The sequence below is a fragment of the Poecilia latipinna genome, unplaced genomic scaffold (assembly GCF_001443285.1).
Source record: "Poecilia latipinna isolate Pla-1442-1.1 unplaced genomic scaffold, P_latipinna-1.0 Scaffold586, whole genome shotgun sequence".
Lineage (NCBI taxonomy): Eukaryota > Metazoa > Chordata > Actinopteri > Cyprinodontiformes > Poeciliidae > Poecilia > Poecilia latipinna.
This window is the reverse complement of record NW_015113202.1, coordinates 139046-153541: the sequence shown is the minus strand read 5'-3', so window position 1 is coordinate 153541 and position 14496 is coordinate 139046. Positions and strand designations below refer to the sequence as shown.

Below are 14496 nucleotides of genomic sequence, written 5' to 3'. Positions count from 1 at the left end.
AAGTGTGCTTCTGTGTGTTCATGAGTTGATCATGCTGGATGACAGACAGAAACACATGCTGGGGGTCCCCTTTCAGAGTTATAAAAATAGCAATGTCCTTCTGGTTGAGTTTATCACCCTACCTTCTTCACAATTATACACCATTTAATGTAAGACGAAACATTACTAGCATGAATTTGTACAATACATTGCCATAGTTTAATTTGAGATAAAGATAGTTACATGAAAACAGAAACAAACTTTTGTGATTTAGTCATTTAGGTGTGGTTCCGTTTTATCATGGAGGACTGATTGGAAAAATAAAAATGACAAAAGAAACGACAGAACGGTAAGATCCGTAAAAAAGTTTAATCTGTTTTGAAATATCTCTATTTGGCCAATAGAGGGCAGCACAAAATCAAGTTATCTTCTGTTTTAAGGGCGAGAGGCATGATGGGACATGTAGTGCTTTGTCCGCTGTATAAAATAGCATGAACTCTGCTTCTCTTCCTCTTTACTAAGCGAGCCTGGGCGAGACAGGTACGGCCCACTACTTCATGCTTAACAGGCAATCATTTTTGACTTCAAACTACGATATGCTCAGTCGCTGATACGTAATACAGACATTCAAAATAAATATCTTAAATTTCTGACATTTGATGTTTAGCGAATTTGAGGATTTAGCTATATTGTGGAAGCTAATGCTAGCTCGTCTCGTCAAACAACGTGGTGCGATGCGGCCAAGGCCTAGTAGTATGGATGGACAAGATTTTCAGCACTTTTTACCTTTATTTCCAGTTAAACCCAACATTTTTTGTATATTTAGTATCCTAAAATTTATATGTTTTGTCGCATAATTACCTATGTTGTACTGGACATATGGAAAGCTAATAGGTCTTTAGCTTTGAGGCTAAAGCCGTTAAATACGTGTACTTTGTAAAACTCCGTAATTCTTAAATATTTTTTTTAAATACTTGATGCCAGAACCCCATTTTCTTAACGAATCTATATTTCATTGTTTAAATTTATTTGCAATTTGAATGGTTTGCTCATTTGCATGGGTACAGCAGAACTGGATTTACTAAGTAAAAAACATTATTAAAAACTACATTTATTTTATGTAATGTATTTTACCGTTTCTTTTGTGTCAAATACATTTATGCTGAGAAGTGTGGAAAAGTATACTGATTCACATTAAGAGTACTTTCTTGTTGTGTTTATCATGCACCCCTGGTGTTTGGCAATTTAAATTTTTTTTTTTTTTTACAAATCCCTTTATCCAACACCAATCAGCTCTTTTTGAATGCAACATTATAGTGGATGTGTTTAGATTAAGTACTAAATGTTGTCATTAATCAGCTTTTTCACATGAAATTAAGGCCATAATTGACATGCTTTTGGCAAAGATGCCAGGCATCATTGACAAAGTTAAGATGTTTTTTGTCACATACATTGAGTTTTGGGTAATGTCATTATTTTCATTTTGCAGGCGCTATAAGCCACCATGCCCGTTGCCAGAAGTTGGGTTTGTCGTAAGACATATGTCACCCCTCGCCGTCCCTTCGAGAAGTCCCGTCTCGACCAGGAGTTAAAACTCATTGGTATGCTTTGATTTCATTAAATTACAACAACAGACTTTATTTATTTATTTATTTTAAGTTAGTTTACTTGAATGACCATCTTTTTTTCCAGGCGAGTATGGTCTGAGGAACAAGCGTGAGGTGTGGAGGGTCAAGTTTACCCTGGCTAAGATCCGTAAAGCTGCCAGAGAGCTGCTCACTCTGGACGAGAAGGACCCCAAACGTCTGTTTGAAGGTATAGGGGAACAACTTGAACATAGTTGAAGTTGGCCGATGATTTAATTATAAATTTTCAGACTTCACTGTGGTGTCACGAATTCCTCGTCAATGAGGCCATTCTTGTTCCTGTATGAAACTCAGAGGCATATACTATGTTCCTTTTAAAATTCACGCTTTTTTGTGTGTGTTTTCCAGGTAATGCTTTGCTCAGGCGTCTGGTGAGGATCGGTGTGCTGGATGAGGGTAAGATGAAGCTCGATTACATCCTGGGTCTCAAGGTTGAGGATTTCTTGGAGAGGAGGCTGCAGACTCAAGTCTTCAAGCTCGGACTTGCCAAGAGTATCCACCACGCTCGTGTCCTGATCCGCCAGAGGCACATTCGGTGAGTTTTCAGACCTCTGGAAGAGTTCCAAGTAAACACAAGAGGGTCTAAAAATCTGCTTAGGAACTCATAAGAAACTTGCTGCTTCCTCTTCCATCAGAGGACCACCAACCTGTAGCACTCTGCGTTGAGATCTCTTAAACATTTCAACAAGGTCACTTCGGTATCAAAGCCGTATACCTTGTCAGTAGACATTGCCCAGAGCCAATCCTGCCGTCTGTTGGCTCAGACTGTGCCACGGTGACGTGGTGGCTGTCAGGTAAGGTAGGGGGGATTGCACCTCGGGCAATTATGGTACTCACTGCGCCTTGTGTTGTGAGCTACCAAACACTCGGGCTGATGATTTAAGATTTATGAGCAGATTTTCTGTGGTGTCAAGAATTCCTCGTCAATGAAGCCTGGTTTATATTTACAGTGGTATAAATTGTTAGTCATATCTGTTAAATATTTGGGCCAAAAGTGCTACAATTTATTGCATACGTGGTTAAATGTGTGTGCCTTAAACGTGTAATTGAATTTTTTTTTTAATAACTCGACATGTCTTTTATAATGAACTAAAACATTGATAAACTGTTTATTGAATAGACATCAATTAGATTAACACTATGGTATGTACGTTAGAGGTAAAAAAAAAAATTAATGGACTCGTAAAATATGAATAGAAAATGGAAATAAATTGGTAAAATGTGGATAATGGCAGCTAAAATCTGTCACTCAATTTTAATTAACTTCAGATAAAAGTTAAACAGAATAGCTGAATCTTTAAAAACAAATACTGAACAAATTTGAGATTGTGGCACTTATAAATCCTGATGGTGATGGTAATTAAAGACTGGAAATCAGAGCATGTGAAAGTTTATCTATTTATCCAAGTTCTCTGACCTCCATTTTATTTCTGTGTTGGCAGTGTGCGCAAGCAGGTAGTGAACATCCCCTCCTTTGTGGTTCGCTTGGACAGCCAGAAGCACATCGACTTCTCTCTGAGGTCCCCGTACGGCGGAGGACGCCCCGGCCGCGTCAAGAGAAAGAACGCCAAGAAGGGTCAGGGTGGAGCTGGAGGAGCTGATGATGAGGAGGAAGACTAAAAAGGATTTATTCCAGGAAGTGTTTTGTTTACTTCCTATTCTGTTAAATTCCTAATAAAAAATATTTGGTTTGACCAAAGAACTGCACTGCATCATGTTTCTTTATTTTATTAATTTATTATTTTTATGTAAAAGTTTTAGTTTCACCATTAATACTTACATTTTTACAATTGTAACAAAGTCAAGGGGGTTAAATACATTGCTCAAAAAAATAAAGGGAACACTCAAATAACACATCCTAGGTCTGAATGAATGAAATATTCTCATTGAATACTTTGTTCTGTACAAAGTTGAATGTGCTGACAACAAAATCACACAAAAATCAATGGAAATCAAATTTATTAACCAATGGAGGCCTGGATTTGGAGCCACACACAAAATCAAAGTGAAATGTTCCCTTTATGTTTTTTGAGCAGCATAGTTACCCAAGGGCAGCTGCTGTAACTACACTGAATTAAGAGAAAGTTGATCAAAATTAAATTGCTTTAGTTGGGTGACAAGGAATTGAATTAAGTTTGTACTATATTTTACATTTAAATTACATACATTATATTTTAAGTTTAATTTGACAGCTTAACAGATTCACTTAAAAATTCTCTCAACCATGAACTAATTTAAATGGAATCAACCTATTTCTTCATCGTATGCGGTTGTTTGGTACAGTCCTGACTCGCATAAGCAGAATGGTACAGTCCTCTTGCGTCATGACGTCATCACGCTGGATGTACAACGACAAACCCGGAGGTGAACTCTTCCACCGGTTAGGTGTGAATGATCGACGAGGGACAGATTTCATGGAACGTGCAGGTTAAACTGGAGCTGGAAATCCTAATTTTTTGGCATACTCAGCTTTTTATGAGTGTAAGTACATAAATTCTGCAATTCTGATCGTCGACAGCATATATAGCCGTTAAAAAGCACTTAATTTACGCTTAACTGCTAAACGTTTCAAAGCTTTCACTGCGTTCTGTGAAAAAAAGTGGGCTTCAAATCAACTAGGCATAAGTGGTTTTTTTTATTATTTATTTTTTGTCATTTAAAACCTTAAATATTAGGTATGCTTCTATTCTAACCTTATAGTAAGTAGCTTGTTGCACGCAGCGTTTTTGACTCGTTTGGCTTTTTACCTGCCTGTAGCCATTAACGGTTATTAAAAATGGCATTCAGTGGTGAATATTGTGGTTCCGTATTTATAATCGGAAATTACCTTAATAGGGAAAGTTTTAGCTTCATTTGTGGCCATAGGTTGTGAAATACGTGAGTGTACTTGCTATCTCTTGCCACAACAGTGGGAAATGAAGTATTCGGAAGTAACGCTTTTTAATCTGCGTTAAAGCATTAAAGCCAACACGTCTGAGCACATTTTGAAGCTGATAACATTCCTCACCTGAAACAGAGCAGAGTCTATTCAAGTAGGCAAACATAATGATGTGTAGAATGTGAATGGATGACATTTAAATATAGGATCCTACTAAATATTGTGTCCAGTTATTCTTTTGCGATTGTAGAAGTATTGCTCAACACAATATTGTCATTCTGCTCTATTTAGAAGGTATGAAAGTGCAAATTTCGTACACACATCTACAAAAATTTTAGATTACAATCCCTAGTTTGAGATTCCTAAGACATATAAGAGCTTTTTTTTTATCTGCTTCACCATATCTCATCTAAAGAGTAAGATGATTCATTAGGGTTCAGACATTAAATAGGAAACTTTATAACAGTGAGCTAAAATAAAAATAATCTATCTCATAGTTGTTCCAACATATGCATTGTTGAACAAATTGCTGTCTAATTTCCCTAGGGACAAGTAGCTGAAGAAACCAAGCTAAAAGTTATTTGTAGAAATAATACAAAATCTTAAATATGTCACTGCAGATTAACTTCCTAATCTGCTGTGACATACAGTGCTAGTCTCTCTTAAATTTGTTAATCCCATTTTTTTAACACTGACCTCACTACAGACTTCACTCAAAAGTTAGAAGAACCAATATTATGATTATGTACAACAGCAAAATTATCAAAGCTCAAGCTAGACTGTATCATTTGATAATTTGTTTCTGTTGCAAAGACATGATTTCTCCCCATTTCCTTAGATAGAGGAAGGAAAATACTAAATGGAGAACGCTTAGACTCATTAAATCACATATTTTTCATCTTCATTATCCAGATGAAAGGAGTGTCTTTTTTTGCCATGCCAAAAACTGGCTGCATGTAATATTTGGTAGGCTGTTACACTGAAAGTGCATTCCTTTAGCATCCTGCATGCTTGTATTGTATGTGGTTAATTAAATGAACTTTATCTGTGTTTGACCCCCTGCTTAGCTTACATTTGACTGTTTTAGATTTTGAAGTCAGAAAGTGAGTGTGATATCATGTAAAATAAAGAGAGGATTTTAGATATGTCATCTTAATAATATATAGCAACCGTATCAGATTCACACTGTTTTTTACAATTAATTTTTAAGTAGTATTCGTGCACCAACAAAATGATTTGTAGGTAAAAACCATGGCTTATTTCCATGTGGTCTCTTTTGTCATCTGTGATAGAAAACAGAGAAAATAAAATTTTTCCTTGTTGTGATCAAGTACATGTACAAGATTAAAGCTTGAAATCTGCTTAACCATCTTAGAAATATCTCGCTTCATTCCATCGCAGTTAGAGAAAATCTCCTACTATATCTATTTCCAATAGGTTGAAAAGGGAGAAAAAAAATGTAGACTAAAATATCCTAAAATGAAATATGATTTTTCTTCTACAACTTGGCATAAATGATCTCACTTATTGTTTAGATCGATGTTAGCATCTACTCTAGCTATTATGCTGTAATTGAGTATATAATAAATGTTTTTAAGATCAAACCTCTTCTGATACTTTGGAAAAAAGACAAAAATCTATGTGGCCGTCTTCTAAAAATAAACTGGATTTATTAAAAACACTTTCCATCTTAAAATACTTCCGTTTGTATCTTTAATCATGAGATGTACTAGAATTAAAGTCATATTGCATTGGTACGGTGTTTTTTTCCCAGTGTCAGACATATTTTATGTGAATTTAACACACTGATCCGTGTTTCAGAAACATGTCTCCTGATGAGCTGGTATATTTGGGCGTCCTTGCTGCCTCCGTCCCTGTTGGGTTCCTCTTTCGCTATCTCAGTGAGTATTTTGCATAGCTGCTTAGGTTTCATTGTCGGAGCCAAATATCATGGTTGTTGTGTTGCATTAATTTCCTGATGTTATTTTTTAGCTTGAAAATTCTCCAAAGTCTTGATTAATTGCTGTCACTTGTAGGTGTAGTTCTGAATACTCAGGACTTTTATGTCTTTGAAGTAAAAAAAAATCTGCTTCTAGTTCTCTGCTTTTCAGCTTAAATTTCACCATAGCTTTTTCTAATTATGTTTTGTCCTAAGCTTTTATTTACACTTTTATCACTTCTGTTTCATCTATATTCCTAATTTCAAGCATATTTCTCTGTTAGATTATGCACTTGTGACATTTATTTAGTCTGAAATGCACCATAAATGTTTATTATGCCTCTGTGGGTAATAGACATCTGTTAATCAAGATAACAGATCTATGCTAATTGCCGCTAGTGTGAGATAAAGAATAGCAGAATGCACATCTACTAGCTTGAAATCCTGTGTCAGGTGTTTTTTTTTAACCAATAAAACTCTGATTTTCTTTTGCTTCAGGTTCGTCTGTGAAGCAGGTGGCGTCTCTCTTTCTGGGTTTGTCCATCACCATCGCTTTGTGTCACATCCACACTCTACACTCCCTGGTGACAGTGATGGGAACATGGATTATCATTAAGAGCAGCTGGCGGTGAGTGATTACCGTCTCTGCATTTCTAAAATACAAGCAGAAGTAAATCTTGACCATAATTAGTCTGCAGCTTAGAGTGATCAGTGAGATGTTATTTCTCACAGGGTAAACATGCTCCAAACCCAAAGGCAGGGTGATATTTATCTGAAACTGGCCAGCAATAAATGTTTACCAGAACATAACCTTTACTGAGGGTTTTAGAAAACATTGACTGGATTGTTTCTTTATTTCATAGAATAATCTTCCTGTGGTTCATCTCACTGGGAAACCAGTTTACATGTTGATGTCCTCTAACTTTTAGCTGCACGTTAGAAAAAGTAACGTGTTCAGCAGAAAGGTACATGGTTGTTAAGTTTTGCATTGTTCTTAAAATACACTGATCAGAACATTATGATCACCTGCCTGAAAGCCTGCTACCCCTCTTTTTGCTGCAGAAACCTGTTTTGTTTTGGTGTCTCAAAACTGTGAGCAGCAGATCCTTTAAGACAAACAAGGCCCATGGATCAGACATACTTGTCCTGTTCATCCCACAAATGCCTGATTAGATCTTTGGTATATAGAATCAAAGCTTGAAAGTCAAACTCACAGTTTTGTTCCTCAAAGAATCCATGAACTATTTTTTTCTCTGTAGTTGACAGCACTAAACTGCTGAAAGAGGTCACAGCCATCAGGGAGTACTGTCTCAGTTAAAAGGTGAACTTGCTCTGTGATACTCAGACAGGTGGTGTGTGTCAAGTTAACATCCACATGGATCACACTGCCTCTTCCTTCTTCCCATAATGCATCATGTTCCCATGTGATCTCCAGTTAAATGACGCACACACCTTGCCATCCACAGGATGTAAAAGAAAATCAGACCAGGCCACCTTTTTCCATGGCTTCCTGGTTTGCTTCTGAAGATGACATCCCCATTCTTGGTTCTTTCAGTGGTGGATAGTATGAACACACTGATTGGACTGCAATGACCTGTGTATTCTGTCAGAACCAGCATAAGCTTCTTCAGTCTTTGGAGCAGATCATCTCTTGGATCTTGCCAACCTTTGCTCCCCTCATGAATCTCTTAGCTGTAGCTGTTTCTTCTCCGTTGCCACTTTCGATTGGATCCTGACCACTGCAGGTGGTGAACACACCATAAGAGCTAAAGCTTTGGACATGCTTTGTCTGAGTTGTCAGCCACTACAGCAAGTCTGCTGTCAAACTTGCTCAAATTTGTACATTTGGCCGTTTTTCCTGTTTGCAAAACGTCAACTTTGAAGACACTTTAAGTCACCGGCTCATGTACCCGACCTGCAAGTGTCCATGACCGTAACATTTTGCTTGATTGGTATAATTACCGTCATGAATTGAGTGTAGATTTTATGGACTCATAACACCTGCCTCTGCTCATCAGGCACGCCCCAGCACTGAGTCTCAGCTGGACGTTTCTCTACCTGCTCTTTTTCCGTCTGGTCACCTGGTTCGATCTTCCCCAGCCAACACCGTTTGCCAACGCCGTCCAGCTACTCCTCACTCTTAAGGTAGAAAAACCCACAAACACACATGCAGTAACATCGTCTGTTTGTATACCAAAAAAGCGTCCTGTTTCTTGACATTTCGTGAGCTTGTGTTTTACTTTTGGTGTTTGTTTTTCTCTCAGATGGTCAGTCTTGCCAATGAGGTGCACAGCTTCCATGTAGAGAAGAAGAGAGATGTGAGCTCTTTTGCTAAGTCTCCAGTCATTGGTGGTCTGTCTCAAGAACCTTCCCTCTACGACATTCTGTCCTATAGTTACTGTTATGTCGGTATAATGACCGGTAAGTCAACAATCTTCTCTAAATGAACTTGCTTATGTCTGCTTTGATATTTAACATCAGAATCCTAAGCTTTCATGTGCGCTGATGTTGCAATCGATGTTCATTCTCTTTTGCATGATTTATAACCAATGTCTCTCTTTGTCTCACTTCCTGCCACTTGTTCAACATTGTGAGTCCATATTATTTGATATTATTTCTCTGTGCTTGTAGTTTTCATATATGTATTTCTGCTGTCTTTGCTTTCCCGTCCCTCTTTCCTCCTTCTTTTGCGCCACCTTGTTTTCCAACGTTGTCTTTTGCGTTGTCCTTATTGCTCGTTTTATTGATCCCTCTCTTCTCACCGCTGTGGTTTCTCCTTTGTCTCATTACCCCGACGCCCTAAAGGCCCGTTCTTCCGCTTCCAAACGTACATGGACTGGCTGAGGCAGCCGAACCCGCTGGCTCTGCCCGGCTGGGAGCCTTGTCTACAACGCTTGAAGATGGTCCCAGTTTTCGGGGTTCTGTTTGTGACCGTCAACTACTACTTTCCACTTTCCTACGTCCGCACCGACGAGTTCCTGGACCAGAACCTTTTCTTCAGGTAAATTTTTCCACACTGACTTCACGGTACATAATTTATCTTTTGTAGATTTGTTTTTTGTTTTGTTGTTGTAATAATATAACTCACGGGTGAAACTGAACATGTAAATTGATGAGTTGAAAATAACCGAGGTCCTAATTACGTTTCTATAAATAGATTAGGATAAATAAAGAGGGATTCTTTATAAAATCAGGAAAATTGTGGACAGCCCTGACCATCCTCTTCAAGAGGCTGTATCTTCAGTCAGAGGCTTCTTCAAATTTGTTGCAATATAGACTGCTACAGGAAATATTTTCTGAGAACAGCCGTTACTTTCTACAATAACCCTTTGAATAATTTGAATTAATATGAGTGACAACAACATTTAATTTCCCTCTGGGATCAATAAAATACTTTTGAATTTGAATTGAATTTGAATAATCCCACATCTATATGTTTGTACGTTATGGCAACAAAGGGAGAGTCTGGCTGCAGTTTTCCATGGTAGGAAAATCTTATCAAACGAAAAATGATTTTCTTTGTGTCTTTTCTTCTTCCTCTGTGTCGCCAGGTTGTTCTACATGGTCGCAGTGTTTTTTGTGTTCAGGATGCGTTTCTATTCGGCGTGGTGTGGCGCTGAGGCCGGCTGCATCAGCGCTGGTCTTGGCTGCTATCCTGAGAAAGCGCTTTCAAAACCTGGAGGAGGACCCACCGTGAACTACAGGTCGTTACCTCAAGATCGAAGTTTGTTACAAACCATTTAGCAGAAATGGGAAAGCAAGGATCTGGTCAGAGTAGACCAACGTTGAGCTTTCATTAAGCTGGTTAGATATGATGGGAAGACAGGTGGAACTTACTCTAGGGAAATAATAAAATGAAGCATATTTTAAACCTCAAAACATATTTAAGACTTTGTGGAAAGACAAATGATGCCCTCAGCTGCTTCTCATCCAATTAGACTGTATCTAAGCTGTTTCACTAAGAAAAATTGGCAAATATTATAGTGTCTATATGAGGAAAGCTGGTGAAGAAATGTCTTAAAAAGGAGTTTGACTGAGGGAGGCTGAATAGATATGTACGTCACATTAATCTGATTTATAATTGTATACATTTCGTGTTGATCAGTGATGAAATACATTCAAGTTTGTGGTTGTAACATAAAATAGTATGAAAAAGTTTATTTGCAATTTTAAAGTAACTGTATGATGTTTTCTGTTATCATTAGAAAATAAATTAATTTTTCCTCGCTTTGTGAACAGCCCTGATCCCAGCGCTGAAGAGAAATACGACTTCAAAACCATCCAGAACATTGATTGTTACAACTCGGACTTCTGTGTGAAGGTCCGACACGGGATGCGTTACTGGAACATGACGGTGCAGTGGTGGCTGCACCACTACATCTACCCAAACGCCCCCTTCAAGTCCTATGCACTCAGGTAGGACTTTCTCCTGCTGTGCAGCAATAACAGATCCCTGGGAGATCCTGAAGCCTGAAACTGTGTCATGTGCAAACGAGTTAAAAACAAATGTTTTAAGGGGCAGTATTATGTAAAATTTACTTTTTTGAGCTTGACATCATGTTATAATGTTATTCCCTCATCAAACGTAAATGCATGTTTGACAAATGATTTAATCTCCATGGCAACCGTTGAGCTGTGTAAAACGCCTGGTTGGACTTAGCTGGTCCTCCTCGGAGCTGCAGTTTCCAAGCTTCCTCTTCGTATGGCATCCCTCCCAACCCATCATGCTCATATGATCATATGAGCATGATGAGCATGATCATATGAGCTACTTCTCATTGAAACACTGGTAAAAACATTGTTTTTTAAAAGAGGAGCGATGTTGTGATGACTTCCTGAAGGCTGCGAGTCAGAAAGGACAAGAGTTTCTTAAAGAGACAGAGGCTCAATTTTAAGGCTTTAAAGTTATGAAGTCAGTTTTCTTTTGATATGTAGCATTTTTAAAGCAACTGAAGGTAACATGGTTACTGAAATGTCACTATGTGGTTGTGAAACACATCATACTGCCCCTTTACATGAACAAACTCCTATTCATTGCTAATTCTGGCTCTTGGTGTAAAGTTTATCTGTTCAAAATTAAGATTTTACTCAAATATAAGAGAGTCTAACGAAGAACAAATATTTCTACAGTGCATTAAGATTATAATAAGCATTAGATTTGGACTTCAGTTCTTCTCTGTCATCTCTGTGCTCCTCAGAGCTGGATGGACCATGTTCATCAGCGCCTACTGGCACGGATTACACGCAGGCTACTACCTCTCCTTCCTCACCATCCCGCTGTGCATCGCAGCAGAGTCTGCCATGGAGTCTGCCATCAGGTCCAAACTGGGTCCCACCGGACAGAACGTCTTCGACTGGATCCACTGGTTCCTGAAAATGAGGGCCTACGACTACATGTGCATGGGCTTCGTGCTGCTGAAGGCGTCCGACACCATCAACTACTGGATGTCCATCTACTTCACCATGCATGTCGTTGCTGTCGGCTGCATAATAGTGGGCAAAGTCTTGAAGGGGGGGAGGAGAGACGGGAAGAAAGGGGAGAAGGATCGAATAAATGAGGAAAAGACTGAAAGCGTGAAAACCGGACAGAAATCAGAATGAATGGAGGAGCAGAAAAGGACTGGTTTTAGCTGTTTTAGTCATGTTTCTACCAACAGACATGACATCGGTCCAAGACCGTTTCTTCTTAGAAAAGTCCATTTTATTAAAAATGGAGTTAAGAGTGTCATTTGTGAAACTCCGTTAAAAATAACTACTAAAGCTGTTTCTGTAGATTCACCTAAAATCCAGTGAATCGTGGGATCCACTGGGAGAGTGAATGTTGCTTTTATTTTGTTGAATGTTTCAGTGACGCAGGGAGTTATACATCAAGACCGAAAGTCCAGACTTGGTTTTTAGGAACTGTCGAATGAAAATGTGATAAATATCACATGACGAAACAGACAAGTGCTAGGAATATATCAAGAAGTATTACATATTATAATTGGACATATTCGTAAATGTAAATCTTAAGGCAAATCGGCTGTCTTAATGTGTAATTCAAATTTGTTCACGCTGAAGAAAGGAATTTACAAGATGTTTTTCTATCGAAATGCATTAAGCAAGTGTTAAATATAAACATTTCTGCTCTTTAACTTCTTCTTGGATCCTGTAAACTCCAAACGTTGGTATAGTTGGATCTTTATTCCTTCATTTTCCTCTCGCTGTTAGGACTTCAGATGAAATGATGAGCATATCCGGTCTCCTCTGCAGCCATGTTGTTTCCACTGTGTGGCGCCCCATGTAAACACTGCTAACGTCCATTTACTGCCAAAATATCTGCACTGCCGCTACGCACCATTCAGGGTCGGGACCAAACTTTTAAAAGGTCGCTCGTCTTCTTCTTGTTCCATTATGCTGCCAATATTGTATATGATAACACTGTTTGGCCTGAGCGACACCCACGGAATCAAGATAATGTTTTTATTTCTTTTTTAAGGTGAATATATATATATATATCACAATGTTTAAAAAAAAGGTTTGTTTTCAAACGGGAGCATTACTGTGATATAAAAAAAGATAATAAACCAAAGTTTTTCCCCTGATTTACCATCTTTAATATGGATAAGTCCAAATAAATTATAACCATGAGTTATAGGAGAGCCCTAAATACGTTTGATGATATATTGTTTAGAAATCTTTTGAATGTTTCATATTTACTCTTGACCTAAACTGTGTCATTTTGTCGTGCGTTTGTTTTGTACGGCAGGTTGTTGAATCTTTTCTGGAGGGTCATTTGAAATGCAAATAGTTTTTGAAACCCACACAGAGACAGTTTGTTTTCATAATGATGCTGTTACACTTTGGGTCTATAGGAAACCTAACCGCTGGGTATTTATTTTTCCTCCTTTGTGTTTGTGTTTTAAACCATTCTTCTTGCTTGGGAACAAAATTATATATAAGAATCTGCCATTTTGTGTCCGGTTTGTTTCTTTTATCTTTATAAATTTAAACCTTTTTGATCATCTGGGTGTTGGTAGAAGGAGATCTAGTTGTCAGATAGAGTTGCTTTCTTTCAGACAGTAACCACTTTGTTCATCTAACATGTTTTAATACATTTCTACAACCTTTACCTGGAACACGTTCTCCTTTTTGACCACAGTTATGCTTTGCAAAAACGTTTTGCTTCTGGTTGTGTTGCTGTGGCATCTCCTGGTTTTATGAGGTGCAGTCTAAATAATTTTGGGGATAATAGGTGACACATTCAAGGAAGTTCCTGTGGGATCATTTATATGACGGGTAAAGTCCACACCGGGAGAAAACAGGGAAGTCCTTCATCGCACATAACACTTCCCTGTAGAGAACCGCTGCTTCACATATTTGCTTTCCACTGAAGTTGTGTTAAAGTTTACCAGAATGACCATCGAGCAGCAAAGACAAGGCTTTGGTAAGCTGGTGTTCTAGAAACTTTAATTATTTAAGCGGATAAAAACTCAAAAACAATCTGTCTGGATCATTTAATTGTACTGAATCGGTTCTTGGATCTCCTTTTTGTTTTGTCTTCAAGCTTTCACAGGAAGCGGTTTTCCTACTGACCAGGAGTCGCTCAGGTTTCGCCGGGCTTCGTCTCGAATGTCCGCTCAGATCTACCATGAACCCAACAGCGGCACAAGCCCAGCGCAGGAGGAGGAACAGAGCGGTTCTGAGCCGACCCGGGAGCTCAGGAACATGGTTTTCCCCATGGCTCTGAAGAAAGCTGTATGGTAAGAAAATGATTTAGTGGACGGGGATCCAACAGAGACCTAATAGCATCCAAAAATAATCAGTGAATTTGTTTACTGATCATGTTTTCGAAACACCTGAACCTTCCTGTGATTTTGACACTTTAAACCAGCAAACCTCTGTGCTTCTCAATAGGATTATGCAATATTCTGACACATAGAAGATGATAATTGGAAGAAAAAACAACCATATATATATATATATATATATATATATATATATATATATTTTTTTTTTTTTTTTTTTTAAAAAAAAAAATTTAAAAGGGTTTTTCCATTTTTTTTTTTTTGGGT

At 38.1% G+C, this 14496-nt stretch overlaps 3 protein-coding genes across 4 annotated transcripts in view; all 3 read left to right on the top strand.

Moving 5' to 3' along the window:
• Window positions 1–428: 428 nt before the first annotated feature.
• rps9 (ribosomal protein S9) lies at window positions 429–3332 on the top strand. The gene is made up of 5 exons (XM_015042348.1): window positions 429–519; window positions 1469–1580; window positions 1672–1794; window positions 1974–2160; window positions 3068–3332. The coding sequence occupies exons 2-5, from the start codon at window positions 1484–1486 to the stop codon at window positions 3243–3245; spliced, it is 585 nt and encodes a 194-aa protein (XP_014897834.1). The 5' UTR covers window positions 429–519; window positions 1469–1483; the 3' UTR covers window positions 3246–3332.
• A 619-nt stretch (window positions 3333–3951) lies between these two features.
• On the top strand, window positions 3952–13400 carry mboat7 (membrane bound O-acyltransferase domain containing 7). 2 transcript variants are annotated; one of them, XM_015042344.1, is made up of 9 exons: window positions 3952–4106; window positions 6325–6404; window positions 6941–7070; window positions 8461–8587; window positions 8707–8863; window positions 9248–9443; window positions 9994–10146; window positions 10682–10858; window positions 11641–12043. In XM_015042344.1, the coding sequence occupies exons 2-9, from the start codon at window positions 6329–6331 to the stop codon at window positions 12041–12043; spliced, it is 1419 nt and encodes a 472-aa protein (XP_014897830.1). In that variant the 5' UTR covers window positions 3952–4106; window positions 6325–6328. The 2 variants fall into 2 exon arrangements, with proteins under 2 accessions (XP_014897830.1, XP_014897831.1); XM_015042345.1 differs by lacking the exon at window positions 3952–4106 and having other exon boundaries at window positions 6329–6404; window positions 11641–13400.
• Window positions 13401–13495: 95 nt separating this feature from the next.
• tmc4 (transmembrane channel-like 4) overlaps window positions 13496–14496 on the top strand; it is a 14452-nt gene continuing 13451 nt past the window's right edge. The window contains exons 1-2 of the mRNA XM_015042342.1: window positions 13496–13868; window positions 13989–14184. Of these exons, the coding sequence (XP_014897828.1) occupies window positions 13838–13868; window positions 13989–14184 (227 nt within the window). The 5' untranslated portion in view covers window positions 13496–13837. The remainder of the gene's footprint in view (window positions 13869–13988; window positions 14185–14496) is intronic.